The sequence below is a fragment of the Euphorbia lathyris genome, chromosome 2 (genome assembly GCF_963576675.1).
Source record: "Euphorbia lathyris chromosome 2, ddEupLath1.1, whole genome shotgun sequence".
NCBI classification, from domain to species: Eukaryota; Viridiplantae; Streptophyta; class Magnoliopsida; order Malpighiales; family Euphorbiaceae; genus Euphorbia; species Euphorbia lathyris.
In genome coordinates this window covers 127,683,840-127,709,475 of record NC_088911.1, presented here as the reverse complement: position 1 = coordinate 127,709,475, position 25,636 = coordinate 127,683,840, and the positions used below count along the sequence as shown (strand labels likewise).

Sequence of the window (25,636 nt, the reverse complement as noted above, 5' to 3'; positions counted from 1 at the left end):
GAAGTTATAGTTTTGATGCATTATTTTAATTGTGATATGTTTTTTAGTGGGATAAGTATGCTAGGAGGTCATCTTACGGTGTAGATGTGATGAATGAATTACGTCGAGATTTGGGAGATATTATTTTGAGATATGGTCTTGATAATGAAAATGGTGGAGGAGGTCGTGTAAGGAGGATTGTTAAGGAATCTAAGTACCTCCGTTCTCCTTTTATTTCTCGGCATCCAAAGTTGTTGGATAACATGGATAGTCGTAAAAAGAGGATTGTTGAATTTGCAATGAGTCCTGTTTTAAGCAGGTAAGTTGAAGTTATGTTTGTTATATGAATTTATATGTTATTTTGGCATATACTGATAGTTTTTTTCCTTGTTTTGAAGTGATGTATTTTTCAGTGATGGACAAACCTTTATTGATAAATGGGAGATTTTATCAATGTCTGGTCATGATCATATTGTCAATAATATTGCGGATGCTTGGAGTTCAATTTTAAACACTGAAGAATTGAAGAAATATAATGGAAAACCGAAAAGATTTTTTTTCAGTACATATCCTTTTGTATGTTTCCTAACTTTGTATTTTTGTTTTCATTCTGTTAATAATTGTTTTGCTAAATGTTGTTTTGATTATTTTGTAGACTCTTCTGTTTTCTGGAGCTAGTAGATCAAGAGAATATAATTTTAAGGAAAGGCTTCAGAATGAACTTTCTTTTTTCAAATTTAAAAACTTGGCTGATGTTGAATTGGTAAGTTTTATGGTGGAACAGCAGCTGTTGAATACTGTTAAATGTATTGAGATACTAATGTTTTTTGGTGTTTATTAGGTGTTTTTCCCTGTTATTTCTCATGGACATTTTTATCTGATTGTTGTCAACAATCTTTCAAAGTCTGTTGAAATATTGGATAATATGACACTCCCTCGAAAAATCAGTCATGCTGATAAGTATGATGATTGTCCAGAACAATTGGTATGTTGTAACTTGATTTATTTCATTCTTTGTTTTTTTTTGTATATGTGATAACATATTTTCTGATTTGTTTGTTGTAGTTAAAATCCTATGCTCATTTTGTTTTAAAAAATGATGCTTCTTCATTAAAACAAATGTGTGCATACAAAGTGCAAATCCTGAGGATGAAGTGGAGAAGCAATAATAAACACAATGATTGTGGTATTTTTCTTTTGAAGCATATGGAAACATACATTGGTCAGAGTGTGAAGGAGTGTAATATTGGATTGACAAAGAATTCTAAGGTATATCTTGTAAATTCTTTATGTAACAGTTTGTATTACTATTATTCTATTTTATTATATCATTTTTTTTGCAGGGAAAAGACTTTAGAAAGCTTAGAATTTTTTATTGCTGGAGCATTCTTTTGAATCCAATAAATCAACTTATTGAAGAAATTGATGAGAAGTCAAAAGAATTGGTTGTTGGAGCTGGATTAAATTTAGAATAGCATATTTTTTTATGTTAAATTTGTAAATATATTTTAGAATTTGTAAATATACTTTAGAATTTGTATATAAAATTTTATATTTAAAAAGGTTTTTCAAATTATGTTTGTTTATTCTTAACAGATGTCAATTTACTCAATATTTAGCATATATAATTCATTTGGAACAGACGTTACATTTATTTTGAACAAATGGTATATTAATTCGGAACAAACTATATAATTACATTGAACAAGTCGTAAAATTTTGTAGAATTTATCCACAGCCTTTTTTCTATACTCACAACCACTTAATGGTACATTAAGTTGAAACAAATGTTATAGTTATATTAAACAATTTGTACAATTTATGTATACTTTTGGATCAATATAAAAGCATATCCAATGGTTCATACTCACAACCACTTTATATATATCATCCATTTAATAAAACATCATTTGATTAAACAAATTGTGTTGGAACATAGTACTAATTATATTTGAATAGTAAATGATTTTAGATCACATTATAGTAAATAAAAAGAATGTAAATATTTTTGATTGATCAACGTAATATTTATTCCGGAACAACATATGTAATCGGATTGAACAATACAGTTCATGGAATGGAACAAATGGTTCATTAGTTCGGAACAAATGATATAGTTACATGGAACAAGTGGTACAATTTGGTAGAATTCAGTATACAGCATTTTTCAATACTTACAACCACTTAATGGTACATTAAGTTGGAACAAATGATATAGTTTTATTAAAGAATTTGTACAATTTATGTATATCTTTGGATTAATATAAGAGCATATCCAATGGTTCACACTCACAACCACCTTATATACATTAGCCATTTAATAAACATCATTTTATTAAACAATTTGTGTTGGAACATAGTACTAATTATGTTGTAATGGAAAATGAGTTTAGATCACATTAAAGCAAATAAATAGAATGTAACTATTTCTGATGGAACAATGTAATATTTATTCCGGAACAACATATGTATTCGGATTGAACAATACAGTTCATGGAATGGAACAAATGGTTCATTATTTCGGAACAAATGATATAGTTACATGGAACAAGTGGTACAATTTGGTAGAATTCAGTATACAACATTTTTCAATACTCACAACCACTTAATTGTACATTAAGTTGGAACAAATGATATAGTTATATTAAAGAATTTGTACAATTTATGTATACGTTTGGATCAATATAAGAGCATATCCAATGGTTCACACTCACAACCACCTTATATACATTAGTCATTTAATAAACATCATTTTATTAAACAAATTTACTTGGAACATAGTTCTAATTATGTTGTAATGGAAAATGAGTTTAGATCACATTAGAGGAAATAAAAAGAATGTAACTATTCTGATGGAACAATGTAATATTTATTTCGGATCTGCCCATGATACAATTTTTTTGTTTCAAAATCAGTATATTAATGGCAGAAAGCAATAATTTTATGCCAAAGATTATTATGTAGTACCTGTTTGTGCTATAGGTTGTGTCAAATGAGACCATATCACCATAAAGAGCGTAGTTTTTGATACACACAGGATCTGCCCATAAAGCTCTACAGAGTCTGCCTTATTGATCTACTTCAAATTCGAAAAATAATGCACTCCATAACTCCTTTTTTTCTGAAAATTATCTACAAACATTTGTGCATCTGAATCCTTAATATATGCTTTCAAGTCTCTCTGGAAGTTTTTAAAATCTATCTTCGATGCACCAATATTTTCATATCCTCCATAAAGTTCATTTGCTTGTCTATAAGTTCTTAGAGGACCAACATTCATCTGTTCAACCAAATCAGAATTTATTTATTTTTAGATGAAATGAGTAAAATTCTATAAGTAAACAGAATACTTTATTTATAATGCATAACTATTATGAAGAAGATTTTTTACATTTGCATTATTAACTACCATCTTTTTCAGTAGAAGGTTCATGTTCCTGCCCTCTTTTTGATATTGTACACATCCTGGAGTGTATAGAAGATGATTATGTTCTTCTTTAAACTGTGTCACTTCATAGTTTCCATTTTCGGAAAGTTTGATAATCATTTTAGCACTGCATCATACGCGACTGAGTGTCCTTTTTCTGGTTTTTATATCACTGGATGTTGCTTTTCTTTTGTGATATTTGTAACCTTCTTTATTGCATACAAAAAATTGTTCATTTATAACACCTTGTTTCTTTCTTGAAGTTGATATCCTACTATTAAATCCAGCAGCACATGCATATGATTTGTAGAATTCTTGAGCTTTATTATAATTCTCAAATATCATTCCAAGAGCAGGTTTTAACTCATTTGAACAATTAGGAATCCATATTTTTGTTCCGTTAGGGCTGAGTCTTGTGATTACTTCTGGTGTGTAAGGTACAATTGCAGTAGAAGAGTAACTAGGCGAAAGCAAATCTACAAAACAGGTAAGAGAGTTGAGATTAGGACAAATATGTACTTTGAACAAATGGTACATTAGTTCGGAACAATTAGTATATCTAGTTTGAACAAATAATATATTAATATGGAACAAATGATATATTCACATGGAACAAGAATTACAATTTGTTAGAATTTACAGTACAGTTTTTGTTTGCTCATTAGTGTAAGAAAGCTATTATCAAGTCTGAGAATAAGTTTAGAACAACTATTATAAAGAAATCCATATATATCAGATAAATTTCAGATAAATCTATTATCAACAAATCCATATATATCAGATAAATGTAAAGTTTCAGATATAAGCAAAATACCTGGAGATGATGTTGTGGTCTGTGCCATATTGCACTGATTGTTGTCTTCAGATTCCATATTTTGTTGTTCGTATTCCATATTCAGATTGAATTACATGAATACAGATGAGAAATCAATCGATAATGTTGATGTCAAGAGAATCGATCAGTAATGTTGATAGTAGGAAATTGATCGATAATTCAACGGAGAAGAAAATCAGAGTTTAATCTTAGTTAGAAATCGATCGATGATTGTGAGAGAAGAAAATCGATCAAGAATGTTGAAGAATGAGTTTGATTCGCGCGTTTTTCCTGTGAAGAACAGAGGAGAATTGACGCGTGTTTTTTGTTTGAATTTTATTGCCAAAACGACGTAGTTTTGTTGTGTCACACAATAAGCTCCTTGTCACAACTTAAGCCCTTGTCACGCTGGATCTCACCCCTATGTATATATATATATATATATATATATATATATATATATATAATTAGGGATGGCAATTTCTGACACGAAAACACGATTACAGAGCCAACCCGACTGACACGAACGATTGATATGAAAATAAATTTTTCTAGCATTTATAACATATAAAACCATATGGATCATAAATATGAAATAACACGATTTTGACACGAAACACGATAATTGTCATGTTTAAAAAAAACTCATATTAAATTTATTTAAAGTCACATGTTGATTTTCTTAATTTGTTTAAAGAATTTTTGAATGGGATTAAAATTATCATAGGGTTTAAATTTAATAAGTTTATATTTAGGGTTAAGGTGCAAAAATACCCCTAACGTTTTGGGTCAGGAGCAATTTTACCCCAAACATCTAAAATGGTGCAATTTTACTCATAACGTTGGAAGTCAAGAGCAATTTTATCCCTAACGTTAATAAATTGAGTTAATTTCAGACACTATTATAAAATACAGATATTTTTGTTTCTTATTATGCACCAATTGCATAACAATTCGTTCTATAAAAAGAATTTCATGTTTTTTATAATTTACTAATAGAATTTGAGATTAATATTTATAAATTCGATAAATTTTTTGAATTCTTTTGTCTAATTCGTACAAAAAAAAACAGTATATTTTTTTATTTTTTCACATCCCATTGTATGTTTGTGATTTGTTACTGATAAAATGACACACGTATGAAGTGTAGATGACAAGATTCATGACCGAGAAGGCAGTTTGATGAATTATTTCTCAAATTGACCCAATTTATTAATGTTAGGGGTAAAATTGATCTTGGATTCCAACGTTAGGGGTAAAATTGTTCCTGGCCCAAAATGTTAAGGTATTTTTGTCCTTAACCCTTATATTTAACAGTGGTGGATCGAATTCATTCATTCATTCATCTCGTAGACTTGCTTACAGTGATTTATTAGCCCATGAGCTTGTTTAAAGTAAGATACATTTTAATTTGTCCAAATTCAATCTTTTTAATACATTAATTTAGGAAATTAATCGTATTATTTTAAATAAATTCAGAAAACTAACAAGACGTTTTGTTTAAAGTGGTATATTTGTTTAAACTAACAAGAGATGAAGAGAGGAAAAAGAGAAAGACATTATGATGAAAAGAAATGGTGCAAATTTCGCGAAATATAAAGGAAGAAAGGAAGATCAAAAGTCTGGGAAGAGAAATCGTTCGCGTAAGTAAGAGAAAGGGGAAGGGGGAAGATGAAAGGTTAAAGGTATTATGAGAAAGTCACACAAAAACAGTCTAGATATGTAATAAGTGCTCACAATGATCCATTTGCCCATGAATTTGTTTAAAGTATTCTATTGATCCTTTGAACTTGCTTACAATGATCCATTTGCCATTGATCTTGTTTAAAGTAATATAAATTGTAATTTGTAAAAATCCATAAAAAAAATTCATAACTTAAAAAATAAAGACCTAATTTGTGATTTTAAAGACTTAAAACAAATTAACTTTCTATTTTATACATTTTTATAGCGTTTTTATAGATTTAGTGATTTAATCATGACACCTTAAATAAGTTTAGGAAACTAATGAGACAATATATAAGTTAAAGGGATCAATCAATCATTTTGGATAAATTCAAAAAGCAACTAATGTATTAAGCCTTTATGGAAGAATCTGCTTTTTAAACCAACTTCAAAAAGTATTGTCACAAAAATAGTTTTCTTACTATTGTCATCCATATAAGACAGTCTCAAATTTAATATATACAGTAAAACCTCTATAAATTAATACTCGATAAATTAATAAACTCTTTAAAATAATAATTTCTTCTGATCCCGACTTGGGCCAGTTCAAAAAATGATCAATTTTAATAAATAAATAAGATAATAATTTTCTGGAACAACCTTTTATAAATACATTGTATTACTACCTCTATAAATTAATAATTTCTCAAATAAATATGTGAAATATATATAGATATACATACTTAGGATAATTTAGCAAAATATGAATCTATAGTATTTTGTTTTTTCTTGAAATTTAAATCTAGTTGAATTTCATCTCTAACTATTATCAGTGAATTCAAAAGTTCCGATGTATCCTTGTCAAATTGTAATAAAAAATTGTAAAGAGTGGATGATGCTATAATTGCTTTCTTTCTTCTGACTGTTCTCAAAGGTACCGAATCATCCATAGCTTCATCCTCAATTGAATTTTGCATAACGCTCGATACAATTTCTTCTAAACATTGGACTTGTATGCATTCATTGTTTTCATTTTTGTGATCGGTCATGGTTGATTTATTGACACCTTTTGGATGAGAAGCCATTTTTGGTATGATTTGAAACAACACTCCATGTAAATTTATATAGTAATTCATTAACCATGATACATTGAATGTTTTTAGCATAAATACAATGAACTTCCAAGTTCAATTAACTTATATAATGCAAATTTAATTTTATTTGTTTATTGATTTTAGATACAAACTTTATTTAAATTAGTAATTTAAAATTTATTTTAAAAAAAATTAAAATCACTCTATAAATTAATAATTATTAATTTATCTATTAATTAATAACTCTATAAATTAATAAAATTTCATGGTCCCAATATTATTAATTTATAGAGATTTTATTGTATATGTTATCCTTATAAATAAGGTACGTATTTAAATGAACCTATTAAAGGTGAAATAAAGATTTATAATTTTATTTTTATTTTTTCTCAATTTCTCAAGCTTTAGTTTGCTGGAATTTCTTTTCCATTAAAAAATAGGAAAATTACAAAACTAAGTCAAATGGGAGGCTCATTTACATATTTAACCTATTTACTCAACCTACTACATATATAGACTGATTTTGTGTGACTTTCCCATAATACCCTCAATATTTACGCGCGTCTCGCTCCCTCCCGTCTGACTTCGCAGATTCGATATTATACGAAGCCTGCGAAGCTAATGTTTGGGTTTAATTGATGAATTTAATTAGCATATGTGAAGCATACGAAGCTAATGTTTGGTTTTCTTGATGAATTTAATTAGCATATGCGAAGCCTGGATGTGTTTTGAAGCTAATTCGCAAAGTGGTATATAACAAAAAATGTCAAACAACAACGGATTCTAACATTAAAATCATAACATTATCAAAATTTGCAACAAGATTGCCACAATAACAACATTAAAATCATAACATTATCAAAATTTATAACAAGATTGCTACAATAAACTCCTAACAAATCACTTCAAAATGAACCTGACTAATCCGGTACCAATTTTAAAGTGGATGAGTAATTTCTCTCTCTACAGGAAGTCCAGACCTTTTGGGATGAGAAATGGAAGTCCAGACCTTTTGGGATGGACGTTTCCCATGGTGCACACCAAGATTGGCACAATCTCTCCTAACCAACCATTTTAAAGTGAATGTGCCAATCTTGAGGGAAATTTCTCCCTATACATGAAGGAAAGTCATCTCCCCTGCATCCGAGGACGCCGCCTTCTAGAAAAGGCTGTTATGTAATCAACCACCTTTAGAAAAAATTAATCATGTTAGACAGGGAAAAAGACCATTTTGGCTTCGCGAAATGAGGATTAGCGAAGCATGCGAATGTCAATGTGCAGGGAAAGAGGTGATTTTACTTCGCTAATCGATGTTTTTCACGAGGTATGCGAGGTCTGAATCGTGACGATCTAAGTCGCATATCGATGCTTTCACGAAGTCTGCGAGGGAAATCATGAACTTTTCTACTTGCAGACTTCGCGAACTAATCGATTCACGAAGTAGATCGTCATGTTTCAGGCTCTTTCTCTTCGCAGATCTTCGCGAAATCATCGACTACGCGAAGTGTATTAATGAAAAAACAACAGATACTTACATTTTTCGCACCTTTCACCCTTAAAAGCGACAATAACAATATGATAAACTGAGAAAAATGATGGAAATAACGTAGAATAACCATTTCTTTGATGGTAACAAGAAGAAAGAAACCAAGTAACGAGCAGGAACAGGAAGAAAAACGATGACTTCGTTTTCTAGGACTAGGAAGTTGCAGAATCAAGAGATGAAGAGAGAAAAAAGAGAAATTCATTGTGATTTGGCAAAAAGGTGCAGATTTCGTGCAATTTAAAGGAAGATAGGAAGATCAAAAGTCTTTGAATCATTAATGGAGGAGCCAACAGCCGTTCGCGCACCCAAGGAGAAGAGGGGAGAGAACGTTTGCGTAAGGAGAAATGGGAATGTTAGAGGTATTATGAGAAAGTCACACAAAATCAGTCTAGATATGTAGTAGGTTGAGTAAATGGGTTAAATATGTAAATGGACCTCCCATTTGACCCATTTTTATAATTTTCTCTTAAAAAATTGATGGAAATTTAATAAGAAATCGGTTTCTTTAAAGGAAGATTTATTAATAGTCAATAATTACATCGACATAATCAATGGAATGGTAAAAGTAGAATTAGAGTTCTAAACAGACCCTGTAGATAAAAATAAGGGTTAATTATAAAAAAAAAGTACCATGTGGTTTGGTCGATTTGTGATGTGGTATTTGTGAAACTTTTTTTTGCAAACACAATCTTGTGGTTGTCACCGTTATAGGCAAATAAAGGAAACAGCCGAAATTCTGTTAAAATACTGATGTGGCATATGAGCATTATGGGAAAAACGAATTTTTATTATTATTATTTTTCTTTCTATCTCCTTCTTCCATTCTTCCTCCTCCTCATGCAATGAGATCTTTTTAACGGTATATTATAAACTCAAAATGGACAAGGCTGAATGCGAAATTGATGCTCAAAATGAACCACTTAAAATGGTTTTGAAGAGTATAAAAGGAAATTAAATTTCCACATCCCACATAAGAAATAAATTAGAATTGTCACTAGTTTATAAGTAAAGAGCCTTCACAAACCTTTAATCAATTACTATGGGAAAAACTAATGTGGCATCGAAATACAGACCTTTAGTCGAGGAAAATGTGGAAGTTATTATATTCTTTCTCGGGTGATTAGAGGTTAAACAATCGAAGTATTTTGAATTGAGATCCCTAGATTTCAACCAAAGTTGCTTTGGCCTCTATTTATTTCCACAGGAATTTTCACATGCTCACCTTAGTAAGCAAGTGAATTTTCTCATTCACCGTTAGATATAGACTTATTAAATCTAAGCATCAGGATTGTATGAATGTGATTTGAAATTCAACATTCAAATTAAATTGTGTTGAATTTTGAACACAAGCCATACAATTTTGTCAAAGTTCACATTAGTCTTTTTCCCTTTGTTCACATGTAATTTTTGACTTTGATTTCTTCCATTCACATCCCAAAATTTTCCTATAAATACCATGCATTGGCATATGTTTGAGCATCCTAGCAATTGATGTTAGATTGCTAGTTTTGAGTGATATTCTCCAAGAGAGAATTGTGAGGTTTTGGGTGTATTGGGGTTAAGGGGTTTGAGTGTTATTTTCTCCATTCTTTTGTACCACTTTTGTCTCTCTAGTGGAATAATTTTCGGTCTCCTTCGCCCGTGGAGTAGGCACACCGCCGAACCACGTAAAACCTTGTGTCATTTACTTTATTGTTCTTCTTTTATTTTGTTGTCAATTTATTTACCCAAATTAAATATTTCGTTCCGCTGCGGGGTTTTCCCTAACAAATTGGTATCAGAGCCAATTAATATTTATTTTGGGATCTACTATGACGACAATATAATTTGATATCGAGAAGTATGATTGTACTATCAGCTTTGCCTTATGACAAGTCAAGATGAAAGCTATTTTGACACAAAACGGATTGAACAAGGTGTTAGCAGATGAGTTACCCCCCACGGTAACAAAGGAGAAGAAACAAGAAATGGAGGAGAAAGCTCTAGCTGCCATTCAGTTATGCTTGTCGAACGAGGTCCTGCGTGAAGTCATCCATGAGAAGACTCCTAAAGGCTTATGGGAGAAACTTGAGTCTCTCTACATGTCCAAAAACCTCACCAGCAAGCTTGTTATGAAACATCGTCTTCACATGCTCAATATGGCGGAAGGTACATCCCTAAAGTCACACCTTGATAATTTCAGTTCAATTTTGCTGGATCTGGAAAATTTAGATATTAAATATGAAGAAGAAGATAAAGCTCTCATGTTGTTACGATCTTTACCTCCGTCTTTCAAAAAATTTCGAGAGACTATGATCTACAGTAAAAGCACTCTAACTGTAGATGAGGTTAAAGGGTGTCTATTTTCAAAAGATCTGATAGACAAAGAGCTTTCCGGTGATAGAAATGGCCCTGCATAAAGTCTGGTTGTTAGAGGGAGATCTTCTACAAAAGATCCCAGCAGCAGCAACAACAACAATCGATCCAGATCAAAATCAAAATCTAGATACAGTAATGTGATATGCAATTACTGTAAAAAGAAAGGGCACATCAAAGCTGAATGTTTCAAGCTACAGAAGAAAAATAAAGAAAAGGTTCATAAAGAAGACAATCATGCCGAAGCCAGTGTTGCTGAAGATGAAGTAGATTACGAAGTCTATGCCGTGTCCGACGATGGTGCTAGATCTGGACAAGGGTGGATCCTTGACTCTGCTTGCTCATTTCACATTTGCCTTCATAGAGATTGGTTCTCCTCTTATGAATCAGTAAATAGATGAGTTGTGTTAATGGGCAATGATTCTCCTTGTAAAGTTGTTGGTATTGGTACCGTCAAAATCAAAATGCATGATGGTATTGTTAGAACCTTGACAGATGTGCGGTATGTTCCCGACATGAAGAAAAATCTTATCTCTTTATCTGCTTTAGATGATAATAATTGTAGATTTTCTGGTGGAGATGGAGTCTTGAAGGTTTTGAAAGGTGCTCTAGTCGTAATGAAAGCCAGAAAAGTTGGAAGATTGTATGTGTTACAAGGTTCAACAGCCACGGGTGTTGCTACAGTTTCCTCTTCCATGCCGGAGTTAGACATTACCAAATTGTGGCACATGAGGCTCGGCCACATGAGTGAGAAAGGCTTGTCCATGTTAAGTCAACGAGGTCTCCTTTGTGGTCAACATACGTCCAAGTTGGAGTTTTGTGAGCATTGCATTTTTGGCAAACACAAACGAGTCAGTTTCAACACTGGTGTTCACCAAACAAAATGCACTTTGGATTATATCCATTCCGATCTATGGGGGCCTGCACGTGTTCCTTCAAAAGGTGGTGCTCGATATATGCTTACCTTCATTGATGATTACTCCAGGAAGGTTTGGGCTTATTTCTTGAAGGAGAAAAATGAGGCCTTTGCCACTTTAAAGCAATGGAAGGCCTTGGTGGAAAACCAGACTGGTAAGAAGATCAAGCGTCTTCGCACTGATAATGGTCTAGAATTTTGCAATGATGAATTCAACACATTTTGTAAAGATATGGGCATCTCCAGACATCTCACAGTTCCAGGAACACCATAACAAAATGGTGTAGCTGAGCGGATGAACAGAACTCTGTTGGAAAAGGTTCGTTGTATGTTATCAAATTCTGGCTTATCTCAAGATTTTTGGGCTGAAGCAGCTTTAACAGCTTGTCATTTAGTGAATCGTTCTCCGTCTGCTTCAATTAATTGTAAAACTCCTGAAGAGGTATGGTCTGGAAAACCTGCTGATTATTCTGATTTGAGGATTTTTGGATGTCCTGTTTATGTTCATGTGAATGATGGAAAGTTGGAGCCCAGATCTAAAAAGGGCATTTTTCTCGGCTATCCTCCTGGTGTAAAGGGATATAAAGTTTGGCTTCTTGATCCCAAGTCACCAAAATCTGTAATCAGTAGAAATGTTGTATTTAATGAATCTGTCATGCTTAATCCAAATGAGTCTTCAGTCACTTCTAACACCAAGATACAAAATTCTGATAAGCAGGTGGAGGTTCAAGTTGAGGTGGAGAACTCATTCTCTCCATTAAATGAACAATTGACAGAGTCTGCCGAAGTAGAAGAATCTACAGCTATTGAAGAGGAGCATCCAGTTGCTAGAAGCAGGCCAGAAAGAGAAAGAAAACAGCCTCTAAGGTTAGCAGATTATGTCACTTTTGCCTGTGTTGCTGCACAAGAGACTGAAGGAGTTGGCGATCCTTCAACATATTCAGAAGCCATATCCAGTGATGATTCTGGAAAATGGTTGATAGCCATGCAAGAGGAGGTGGAATCTCTTCACAAAAATAAAACGTGGGAATTGGTGAAACCGCCAAAGAACAAGAAGATTATTGGTTGTAAATGGGTCTTCAAACGAAAAGATGGCATTTCGGGTGTTGAAGATGCTCGATACAAGGCACGATTGGTAGCTAAGGGCTATAGTCAGGTACAAGGAGTTGATTTTAATGATGTTTCTCTCCTATTGTTAAACATAGCTCTATTCGTGTTTTGCTTGCATTGGTTGCTATAAATGATTTGGAGTTGGAACAACTCGATGTCAAAACTGCCTTCTTACATGGAGAACTTGAGGAGAAAATCTATATGCAACAACCTGCAGGTTTTGAAATCGAAGGCAAAGAAGATCATGTTTGCTTGTTGCAGAAATCACTATATGGGTTAAAGCAGTCTCCTCGACAGTGGTATAAGCGGTTTGATTCCTTTATGATTGGGCATGGTTATTTTAGGAGCCAATATGATAGTTGTGTTTATTTCACAAAACTTCCAAATGGCTCATTTGTTTATTTATTACTCTATGTTGATGATATGCTTATTGCTGCCAAGGATATGTCTGATATCAACAGATTGAAAGCAGAGCTGAGTAGTGAATTCGAGATGAAAGATTTGGGAGCTGCCCAGAAGATTCTTGGTATGGAGATCTATAGAGATAGAGCTGCAGGAACACTTTGTTTAACTCAGAGAAGTTTTGTTGAAAAAGTGTTGGAGCGATTTGGCATGAAAAATGCTAAACCTGTAAGTACTCCACTTGCTGCTCATTTCAGACTTTCTGCTGATATATGTCCACAGTCCAAAATGGATATTGAATATATGTCACATGTACCTTACTCTAGTGCGGTTGGTAGTATCATGTACGCGATGGTTTGTACTCGTCCTGACATTTCACATGCAGTTAGTGTAGTCAGTAGATATATGTCCAATCCTGGTAAAGATCATTGGAATGCTGTGAAATGGATTCTGAGATATTTAAGGGGTACTACTAATGCTTGTTTAAAATTTGGAAGGAGTGAGAATATGGTGGCAGGTTATGTTGATTCAGACTATGCAGGTGATCTTGACAGAAGAAGATCCATTACAAGTTATGTGTTTACTCTTGATAGCAGTGCCATCAGTTGGAAAGCTACTTTACAGTCTACAGTTGCATTGTCCACTACAGAAGCAGAATATATGGCTGTAGTTGAAGCTGTAAAAGAAGCTATTTGGATACGAGGCTTAGTTGGGGAGCTCAGTTCAAATTTGCAGAAGATTGTCGTTCACTGTGATAGCCAGAGTGCTATATATTTGACGAAGGATCAGATGTTTCATGAAAGAACGAAACACATTGATGTGAAGTACCATTTTATTCGAGATGTTATTTCTGAAGGAAATATTATAGTTAGTAAAATTGGTACTGCAGATAATCCAGCCGACATGATGACGAAGCCTCTTCCAACAACTAAGTTCAAGCATTGCTTGAACTTGATCGGTATTAGCAATAAGTGAGTTGGCCCGAAAGGGCATTACGGCGAAGGAAGACTTTTGGTGAAATTTCAAATCAAGGTGGAGATTTGTATGAATGTGATTTGAAATTCAACATTCAAATTAAATTGTGTTGAATTTTGAACACAAGCCATACAATTTTGTCAAAGTTCACATTAGTCTTTTTCCCTTTGTTCACATGTAATTTTTTACTTTGATTTCTTCCATTCACATCCCAAAATTTTCCTATAAATACCATGCATTGGCATAGGTTTGAGCATCCTAGCAATTGATGTTAGATTGCTAGTTTTGAGTGATATTCTCCAAGAGAGAATTGTGAGGTTTTGGGTGTATTGGGGTTAAGGGGTTTGAGTGTTATTTTCTCCATTCTTTTGTACCACTTTTGTCTCTCTAGTGGAATAATTTTCGGTCTCCTTCACCCGTGGAGTAGGCACACCGCCGAACCACGTAAAACCTTGTGTCATTTACTTTATTGTTCTTCTTTTATTTTGTTGTCAATTTATTTACCCAAATTAAATATTTCGTTCCGCTGCGGGGTTTTCCCTAACAAGGATGCTTTGAATCTCCACCTTAGAATCCTAATAAGCCTAGATCTAACGGCGAATGAGCAAATTCTACATGCTCATTAAGGTGCATGTGATCAAGACTGTTATTTCCAATACCCCTCTTGTTGAGTGAGAAGAAATTCAACATGGTCCTTAGCCATTTGTAATTAGTTATAGGAGCAGGTATATGTCTTCCTTCTCAATTCCTCAATTGCATCTCTATAGCGGTTGATATTATCGCGAAATTGGTTCCTAATTTGTTATACTGTTGGAATAAGGATAAAAATAGGGTTAAGGTGCAAAAATACCCCTAACGTTTTGGACCAGGAGCAATTTTACCCCTAACGTCTAAAATGGTGCAATTTTACCCCTAACGTTGGAAGCCAAGAGCAATTTTACCCCTAACGTTAATAAATTGGGTCAATTTGAGAAATAATTCATCAAACTGTCTTTTTGGTCATGAATCTTGTTATTTACACTTCATATGTGTGTCATTTTATCAGTAACAAATCACAAACATTCGTTGGGATGTGAAAAAAAAATAAAAAAAATATACTGTCTTTTTGTACGGATAAGACAAAAAAAAATCAAAAAAATCACCGAATTTATAAATATTAATCTCAAATTCTATTATTAAATTATAAAAAATATGACATCCTTTTTTAGAACGAATTATTATGTAATTGGTGCAGAATAATGAACAAAAATATATGTGTTTTATAATAGTGTCTGAAATTGATCCAATTTATCAACGTTAGGGGTAAACTTGCTCTTGGCTTCCAACGTTAGGGGAAAATTGCACCATTTTAGACGTTAAGGATAAAATTGCTCCTAGCCCAAAATGTTAGGGGTATTTTTGCACCTTAACCCATAAAAATATGGTAGTCGAGAATTATTATTCAATGTTTGGTACGTGGGATAGGGATAAAATAATACACTTTACTATTTTAACCTTATTTAAACTACATAACATTAATTTGAGGGATAAGGTGGACTTTTCCATCCTATTAAAATCACAGTAGTTTATTCCACCTCCTTATACCCCCCTTCTTGGGTATAGGATTTGAGAGATAAAAGATTTGTCTCTCATCTGTCTCACTCTTCTATCTCTCAAACAAACACGGAATAACTTATCACGTATTTTTATCCCTATCACACTTTCTATATCCCTTCTAACAAACATCTCGTGATTGGATTGACTTTGGATTTCACTATTGCCCTGAATTTCCCACCCCTTAACAATTTGATCCCTGCAATCATCCTCTCTTACCCCAAGCATTTTCAAAATAAAATTCCCCCACCATCATTGTTGGATAGAGAGAGAGAGGAAAATGGCAAAGTGATCAAAAGCAACGACATCAATATTAAATACCTTCTTAGAGAGCATAAGAGCATCTCCAAGAGACTGTTAGTGTACTCTTTATAAATAATATAAATAATTGACTTTTAGCGATTTAAGAGTGACTAAGATGTATCATCTCCAACAATACTCCTTATATCCACTCCTTATTTATTATCTTATAATTAAAATTATTAATGATTGTTATATTTACCAATAGTGAAAGGAGAGAGACTCCTTAATGATAAATTATTAAAAAAAAATGAATTTAAGATGCACTAAGAGGTGAAGAGAGATTCTCTGTTAATAGAGAGGATAGTGAGGCTCTCAGTAATTTAAGGAGGATCCACTAAGAGACTGTTGGAGCTGATTTTTAACTCTCCCTCCTCAAATTTTAATTTAAGAGCCAAACTAAGAGCCTCTTGGAGATGCTCTAAATAACTAATAAAAAACAGCTATTAATAATTATTTCCTAATTCTAAGTAAATATTTTTATATTTACTGTTTGGAATAAAATATACAAATAAACTACTACTTGCCTCCCATAATATAAGTCATTCTAAAGATTTTTGCACAAATTAAGAAATACAATTAATGTAGAACCTAATTAATAAATTTTATACTGGTTAACTTAAAAAAATTCTCTCTCATATAACGGTTGGGCAATAAGTATTAGAATGTTAATCAAGACAAACAAAATTAATACTTGAACTAAAAAACTAAACTAAAAATTCTTGAAAAACCAAAATGACTTATATTTTGGAAAAAAAAATCACTTTCTAAAATGACTTATATAATAGGACGAGGGAGTATTGAAGAAGAATTAAATAACTATTTAATAAGAGACAAGAACTAGAAGATGTCAATTTCTAATAAGATAATACAATTTCTAAAAAACAAGGGATAAGTTACAAATTTAACTTTATAGTTAATGGAGATCAGATTTGGCCTCTACGTATAACATAACACAATTTATGTCTATAGTTTACTAGATGATGCAATTATAAACCTCATTAACAGAAAATGAGTCACTTTTCGTTAACAAAAAAGAGCAATTTCGAGCATAAGTAGGTGATCAAAAGCTAAAAGTTACAAGATGGCCAGAACATGGATATGCATATAAAAAAGACACTCGTGTTTCGTTAATAAGGTTGAAATTGATAATTTTAATGAAATTTTAGATTTAAAATTGCATTATAGTACTGTTGATGTCTTGAGTTGTATGGTTGCGGATGACATAACAATATGCAAGTTGTGCCGTTCTTTTATGATGAATTTAAAGTTGTTATTTTTCAGATGCACCTATAAGTCCCCAGGTCTAGATGGCCTAAACCCGAGTTTCTTTCAATATTTTTGGCATATTATATGCATGGAGATTTTCCAAGCTTGTGTTGGTTGGTTGGCTGCAGATAAATGAATTTCCTGTGAATCTAAATGACATTATCATTGTTCTCATTCCTAAGGTGGAAAGACCAGAGCGTATTTCAGATCTTCGACTTATATCTCTTTGTAATGTTCTTTATAAACTCATAGAAAACGTTCTTATGAATCAGTTGAAATTAGTGCTCCCTAATATTATCTCTAAGAGTTAGACACCTTTTGTACCAAATCGTTCTCTGATTAGTAGTTTTCAGATTGCTTTCGAGTTTTTGCATCATATGGAGAGGAAGAATTTGGGTAATAAGGGAGATGTGACACTAAAAAAAGATATAAGTGAAGCTTATGATAAGGTCGGATAGGGCTTTCTAGAAGTTGTGATGTTGCGCCTGTGCTTCAGTTCTAAATGGGTTAACTGGATCCTACTTTATATCATGATACTCTCTTACTTTGTGGCCCTGAACAAAGATTCTATAGTGCCTATCTATTCTGGAAGAGGTCTTAGACAACGGGATCCTCTTTCCCCCTATTTGTTTATCCTATGTGCAGAAGTGTTGTCTAAGTTGATTGTCTAACCAGAGTTGGATGGCGCTCTACATGGTTGTTGCATTTGTCGTGGTTCCCTTAGTGTGTCCCATCTTTCTTTTTTGTTCACGACATGTTATTTTTTCAGGGCTACGCCTGAGGAAAGTAATAAGATTGCTGAGATTCTCTCGACATATGAGTTGGCTTCTGGCCAATCATTGAATTTGGGTAAGTCTGGCATGTTTTTCAGTTCGAATGTGAAGGAGGAGGTTCGTAATAAGATTAGCTCTATTTTGGGTGTTGCTTCACCTTTTGATACCGATAGGTATATGGTTCCACCATCCCTTATTGGTAGATCTGTGCAATCTTCAATTTTCTAAAGACAAGCTTAGTAAGAGTTTTAGTAGTTGGAGTTTTCATTTTCTCTCAACATCAGGGAAAGATGTTCTACTTAAATCAGTGGCTCGGGCTCTGCCTACTTTCTGTATAAACATTTTTCTTCTTCCAAAATCTTTGTGTGATGGTCTATAGAAGATGATGAATTGTTTTTGGTGAGGTACGAAGGGAGATGGAAAGAGGAATGTCCATTAGTTTGATTGGGTGAAGTTATATACCAATAAAGACAAAGGAGGGTTGGTGTTTCGAGATCTTCGAGCTTCTAACCTTTCATTATTGGGTAAATAGGTATGGAAGTGTATTAGTAATCCACACATCTTGGTGAGTCATTTATTCAAAGCTACATAGTATCCTAATGAGCCTTTCCTTTTTCCAAATTATGCAATAACCTTAGTATGGTTTGGAGGAGTGTGCGGAGTTCTATTGAACTCTTGAATCAAGGTTCACGATGGAAAATTGGCAGGGGAGATAAGGTGTCTATTCTGAAGGATATGTGGTTTCCTAATGATGATAATCGGATGGTTACATCACGTAGTACTGAGGCAAATTGTAATGATACTATGAGTTTCCTTTTTATCCCTGGTACGAGACTGTGGGATTGAAGTCAAAGTTAAGAGTTGGTTCAATAATTTGGAGGTAAATATCATTTGCAATATGGTGGTACCTTTCTCGGATAGGGATGACTGTCTCATTTGACATTTCTGAAAGGACATGTCGTACTCATCAAAAGTTGGGTATCAGATTATTGAGTCTGCTCGTAGTATGGTGCAAAACCGAAAGGGATGGATAAATCTATGGAGCTTAGTCTTTCCCTCTAAACTAAAGTTTTTTCTTTAGAGATTTTCTACTAAGACGTTGCCTACTCGAATTGTCCTCATTGGGGAAACATGTTAGTGTTCTGATTAGGTGCCTTATTTGTACAAATGACGTTGAACACGACTGGCATCTCTTTGCAGGATGTTTGTACGTGAAGCAATGTTGGGCAGTCGTTCAATTACTAGCTCCTAGAGCAGAATGGGAGCACGTTGAAGATTGGTTTATTGATCTGTCTGAAGCATCAAATCTGAAATTTGTATGTATTTTGATAGTGGTTCTCTAGTCGATCTAGACATAGAGGAATGCGCAGCTTTTGTCGAAGTCGTGTTGGAATCCCGACGACCATGTCAGAAGTTCAATGCATTTTTTACATGATTGGAGGCAAGGTTTGAGGACCAATATTGAATATGGATCAGAACCGTGAGGAGAGGCATAAATTCTAGAGAAAACCAATAGAAGGGTGGGTAAAATGCAATATAGACATAACTAGTGTTCAGACCTCCTCTCGTGTTGTTATGTGTTGTTCTACGTAATCAAGAGGGTGTGTTTCTAACTTGTTATAGCTCGGTCTGGAATGGTTTAATATCGCCCAAGTTGGCTGAAGTGTTGGCATTACGAGACGATATTGCTTGGATGTCTTCCTTAGACTACAACAATATTGATTTTGAAGTTGACACAAAAGGAGTGGTGAATAGTTGGTGTCCGAGCCACAAGGATCTTATGGAGTATGGTTGAATAGTTCAAGATATCAAGAAACTTCTTCAGAATCTCCCGACTTGTTCGATGACATTTGTTTTTCGATTAGTGAACGGAGTTTCTCACAAGTTAGCATGTCATTCTTGTTCCAATGTTAATCCTTTTATTGCTTTTTGTGTTCCTAGTTTCGTAGAGAGTGTTTTATGTAAAGATGTGGATGTTTAATCTTAATAAAGTGTTCTTTTCTCTTTAAAAAGTGAAAAGTACAAAAATAAACTTTGTGGTTTGACCGATTTGCAAAATCAGTCATTGTAGTTTAAAAGTTTGCAAACAGAGGTTATGTATTTTGTGAAATTTACAGTTAAATGATATATGAGTCAATTGTTCAATCAAATAATACTTCTGATTTAATTAATTTACAAAGTCAGACCTTGTATTTTGAGTAATTTGCAAAGTCAGTCTTTTCAATTACTTCAAATCGCTCATTTTGAGTTAACTAGTCAGGCAATAATTTTGAACAGACTAAGTTTATAAACTGCACAAAGTAAAAAAAAAAATCTATTTATAAACTTTCGAATTACAATTTGCAAATTGAACAAACTATAAACTAATTTTTTTTTTTTTTTTTTTTTGTACTTTTCCAAATGAAAAATTGGAAAAGTTGGCAAGAACAAAAGAGTCTCGGCTGGCTAACAAGAAAGAGAGGTGATAGGCTAGCCACATCCACATGCATGGCTTGTAAACTGTTTTTCCCACCAATAATTGGTAATTAATAATTTAATTGAAAAGTTACACTTTACCGACAATTTAAGAGGGCCTCATTAACTCATCAAAATAAAAGTGAAAGAAAAAAGGTAAAATTAATAGTCTCTAAAAGAAAGAAAGGGGCAAAATCATTAAGGTCTATAAAATTTTATCAAAAGTTTTCCACCTAAGGTGGAAAAGTGGCCCTTCTTTTTATTAGAATCATTATTTTCCCTAAAATCTGGTTTGAGAAAGTATTTTGAGAGTCATAAGTCACTGTAATCGAGTCGGGCCAAGCTAAATTTTAGTATGCTCAAAATTGATTCATTAAAAAAATTGACGAATTCAAATTTAATATTATGTTCATAAACTGCTCATAAATTTAATATTATGTTCATAAACTGCTCATAAGTTGTTCGCGAGCTTGTTAACGAGTTTTGCTCGTGAGCAGCTCGTTAATGAACTTCGCTCACGAACAATTTATTAATTATGTTAATTAATTATATCGATTTGAATTTTTTTAATATAAAACTACATAGCTTTGAAATCTATAAATCATATACCAAGAAATGATAATATTAAAAAGATAATCGAACCAAACTTGCTCACGAGCATTATAATCGAGTCTGCTCAAGCTCGACTAATTTATAAATCGAACTGAACAACATTGAGCTTTTATTGTGCTGAATACTTAGACGCTCATGAGCAGCTCGATGCATTTACAGTTCTATCCGTAACTTTTCACATATGAAACTAGAGATGTACCATTGAGTTATGCTAATTTAGTTATCGAACTAATTATTTGATAATACATCACATATTTTAGAGTTTAAGGTTTGAAATTTATATTTTATGATCTAAAGTTTATATTTTATGATAAAGAGATCCTAAGCTCAATTTTATTCAAGTTCAAGGCATTTCATCAATATTTTTTGTAATTATTTAATTTAAAAAATAGTAAAATTAAGAGTATAAAATTAAAATTAAATAGGTTAAACGTTTTTGGCCAGGAGCAATTTTACCCCTAACGTTTAAAATGGTGCAATTTTATCCCTAACATTGGAAGCCAATAGCAGTTTTACCCTTAACATTAATAAATTGGGTCAATTTGAGAAATAATTCATCAACTATTTTCTCGGTCATGAATCTTGTTATCTACACTTTGCATATTTTGAGCTTTTAATTTCTGCATCTTTTGGCTCATCCTTTCCTTGTGCCTATATATATATATATACTAGTTTTTTGCATGGATTCATCTTAATATATAAATATTAATAAAAATATAATCTACTAATTACAATTAATGACATAAATGTGTTATATAAATTAAATATTATTATTTGATTTTCACATTTACTTTAAATAATCTTTTTATAGATAAATATAATAATAGAATTAAAACTAATATATTATATATTATATTATATTTTTATCAGTAAAAAAGGGGGAAGTGACACCTCAGTTCCATCGTTACCGTTTTATATTATATATAGATATAGATATGTAGAGAATTAGAGAGATTTTAGGGATTAATTTAAATTCTGTAGAACTTTTCGATATAGTACGGATAAAATAATCTTTTTATAGATAAATATATATAATAATACAATTAAAATTAATATATTAAATTTTTTATCACTAAAAAAGGAGGAAGTGACACATCAGTTCCATCGTTAATGTTTTATATTATATATAAATATGTAGAGAATTAGAGAGATTTTAGGGATTAATTTAAATTCTGTAGAACTCTTAGATATAGTACGGATAAAATAATCTTTTTATAGATAAATATATATAATAAAATTAAAATTAATATATTAAATTTTTTATCACTAAAAAAGGAGGAAGTGACACATCAGTTCCATCGTTACTGTTTTATATTATATATAGATGTGTAGAGAATTAGAGAGATTTTAGGGATTAATTTAAATTCTGTAGAACTCTTAGATATAGTACGGATAAAATAATCTTTTTATAGATAAATATATATAATAAAATTAAAATTAATATATTAAATTTTTTATCACTAAAAAAGGAGGAAGTAACACATCAATTCCATCGTTACTGTTTTATATTATATATAGATATGTAGAGAATTAGAGAGATTTTAGAGATTAATTTAAATTCTGTAGAACTCTTAGATATAGTACGGATAAAATAATCTTTTTATAGATAAATATATATAATAAAATTAAAATTATTATATTATATTTTTTATCACTAAAAAATGAGGAAGTGACAACTCAGTTCCATCGTTACTGTTTTATATTATATATAGATTTTTTATCACTAAAAAAGGAGGAAGTGACACCTCAGTTCCATCGTTACTGTTTTATATTATATATAGATATGTAGAGAATTAGAGAGATTTTAGGGATTAATTTAAATTCTATAGAACTCTTAGATATAGCACGGATAAAATAATCTTTTTATAGATAAATATATATAATAAAATTAAAATTATTATATTATATTTTTTATCACTAAAAAAGGAGGAAGTGACACCTCAGTTCCATCGTTACTGTTTTATATTATATATAGATATGTAGAGAATTAGAGAGATTTTAGGGATTAATTTAAATTCTGTAGAACTTTTCGATATAGTACGGATAAAATAATCTTTTTATAGATAAATATATATAATAATACAATTAAAATTAATATATTAAATTTTTTATCACTAAAAAAAGGAGGAAGTGACATATCAGTTCCATCGTTACTGTTTTATATTATATATAGATATGTAGAGAATTAGAGAGATTTTAGGGATTAATTTAAATTCTGTAGAACTCTTAGATATAGTACGGATAAAATAATCTTTTTATAGATAAATATATATAATAAAATTAAAATTAATATATTAAATTTTTATCACTAAAAAATGAGGAAGTGACACCTCAGTTCCATCGTTACTGTTTTATATTATATATTATATATAGATATTGCGATTTGTTTAGTTTTAGGATTATTTTTATAACCGTTGCGTATTTTAAAATTTAATTTATGTTTTGTTTTGTTTTAAAAAAATATTACTTTTGAGCCTTGAAAGGCGGCCCTTCCGATCATACCCTGTTCCCGAGGAGGACATATGGGTGGATGCTTTCATACACTTGACCCTATCGAGATGTAAGGTTTTCTATTTTACAATTAAATGCTTCACTAGTTAATGAGGTTTGGATTTTCAGATTTTCAATCTCCCTAGTATGTTAATCAAATATATATGCATTACTAAAATCTTTACTTAACAAAACTTACAAATAATGTTTTTAGTTCTTGCTACCATGTTTTTCAACTTTTACTACTTTTTAACATCGTATCAATGCATGTTTGAAATGATATGTTTACTCTGTTTTTCTCCTCCTTTTTTATATACGGGGTTGACAACGATTAATAATTAATTTTTTAAAGGTTCTAAAATAGCGATTATATTTTGGATCCTTAAAATCATAGTTTTTGGTCGTTATAATCCTTCCGGTTTATTAGAAAGTCAAAAATTGAATAAATAGACCATTCCAAGTACGTGTTAATACAATGTTGTATCAATAGTTGGAGTGTAAGCTTGAACCCATTAATCCTTTTTTCTGACTAAAAGCCGAGACTCAAATTAATGCATTAATTGCTTAATGAGCCGAATAAGTGGACTCTATAAAAAAAAAAAGTAGAGTTTCATTAGCACAATAATGGGTGTAAATGACTAGCATAAGAAATGTATATGTATGTACATATTATATAGGCTTAATACATCATTTGTCCTCTGAACTTGTTCAAAATGGCTGATTGGCCCCCTGAACTTTCAAAATGTCTCGATAGCCCTCTGAACTTGCATAATGTTTAATTAGTCTCCTGAACTTGCGTAAAATGTAATCAATTAATCATTCGGTTGTAAAAAAGTAAGTAAAATGCGGAAAATGGGTATGAATAAGAAGCAAATTTGGGGTTTTTTTCACGAAGTTCCAAAGCAATCTTCGCATATCTCCAGCCAGTTGCGTATTGCTGTGGCCAACATAACATGTTGTAGAGGGAAGTGTTATTAGAAAAAATTGAGAAGCATTTGATAAAAAGTTAAAAAAATATAAATATTAAGTTATATCGGAACTGTGTGTTATTTTTGTTCAAAAAATAATAATAATATCAGCTTTTGATAAGTTATGGAAGTTAGTTTCTCAAAAAGCTACAGTGTTTCTTATAAGAAGTTTTCCTAGCTTTTACCTCATCTTTTAACTAGAGTTATGCACGGTTTGAATATTTGTTCAATTCATCTAGGTCCTCGTTCAAAGGATCAATCTTAGACAAGGAAAATTGAAAATTTAGAGCAGATCAATGTAAGATCAACATGAAAGAAATTATCTTTTAAGATCTATTCGCATCCCAAATATGATTTTATACTCAAAATGCAAAACGAACAACCCTTTTATCCAATAATACACCACCCTACTTGAAGGTATTAATAATGTAATAATAAATAAATCTAAAAGTTGCAAATATCTGATAGATAATATTTTCTAAGAAACGAAATTTTTTTTTATTGAAATACGGACCTAGCCAACGGAAATCCCAACCAGGTTGGCACCCGAAAAGGCAAAGAAAAGAAACAGAGTTATAAACAACGAAGAGTTGTGCAACTTATGAACCACTAAAACCACTTTAAAAAAAACAAAGAATTAGTAGAAATCCCAATCACCAAACAGAAAAACAGAGCAAGAAAAAGAATTTCAACTGATATTGACAAAATTGCAGTCATAAGACAGAACAAGGAGAATAAAAACAGAGGAATTCATATCAACAACTATCTTGCAGCAAGGAGAGAAAAAGCAACAATTCCACATCCTAAAAAAACACATTGTCTGAATAATGGATTTGAAACGCAAACACAAAGACGTGCTGGAATACTTCTTAAGATCTGTTCTCGTCCCAAGCT

At 31.8% G+C, this 25,636-nt stretch overlaps 1 protein-coding gene across 1 annotated transcript; it reads left to right on the top strand.

The window, feature by feature from the left end:
• The first annotated feature begins 242 nt into the window (after positions 1-242).
• On the top strand, positions 243-1,223 carry LOC136217463 (uncharacterized). Its single transcript, XM_066004063.1, has 6 exons — positions 243-298; positions 393-555; positions 635-742; positions 821-964; positions 1,045-1,165; positions 1,207-1,223. The coding sequence occupies exons 1-6, from the start codon at positions 243-245 to the stop codon at positions 1,221-1,223; spliced, it is 609 nt and encodes a 202-aa protein (XP_065860135.1).
• Positions 1,224-25,636: the final 24,413 nt, after the last annotated feature.

Coding starts and splice junctions, on each gene's coding strand:
- LOC136217463 (XM_066004063.1), top strand. CDS start 243: ATGGATAGTCGTAAAAAGAGGATTGTTGAATTTGCAATGAGTCCTGTT. Junction 556..634: donor TTTTCAGTACATATCCTTTT/GTATGTTTCCTA, acceptor ATTATTTTGTAG/ACTCTTCTGTTTTCTGGAGC. Junction 965..1,044: donor ATGATTGTCCAGAACAATTG/GTATGTTGTAAC, acceptor TGTTTGTTGTAG/TTAAAATCCTATGCTCATTT.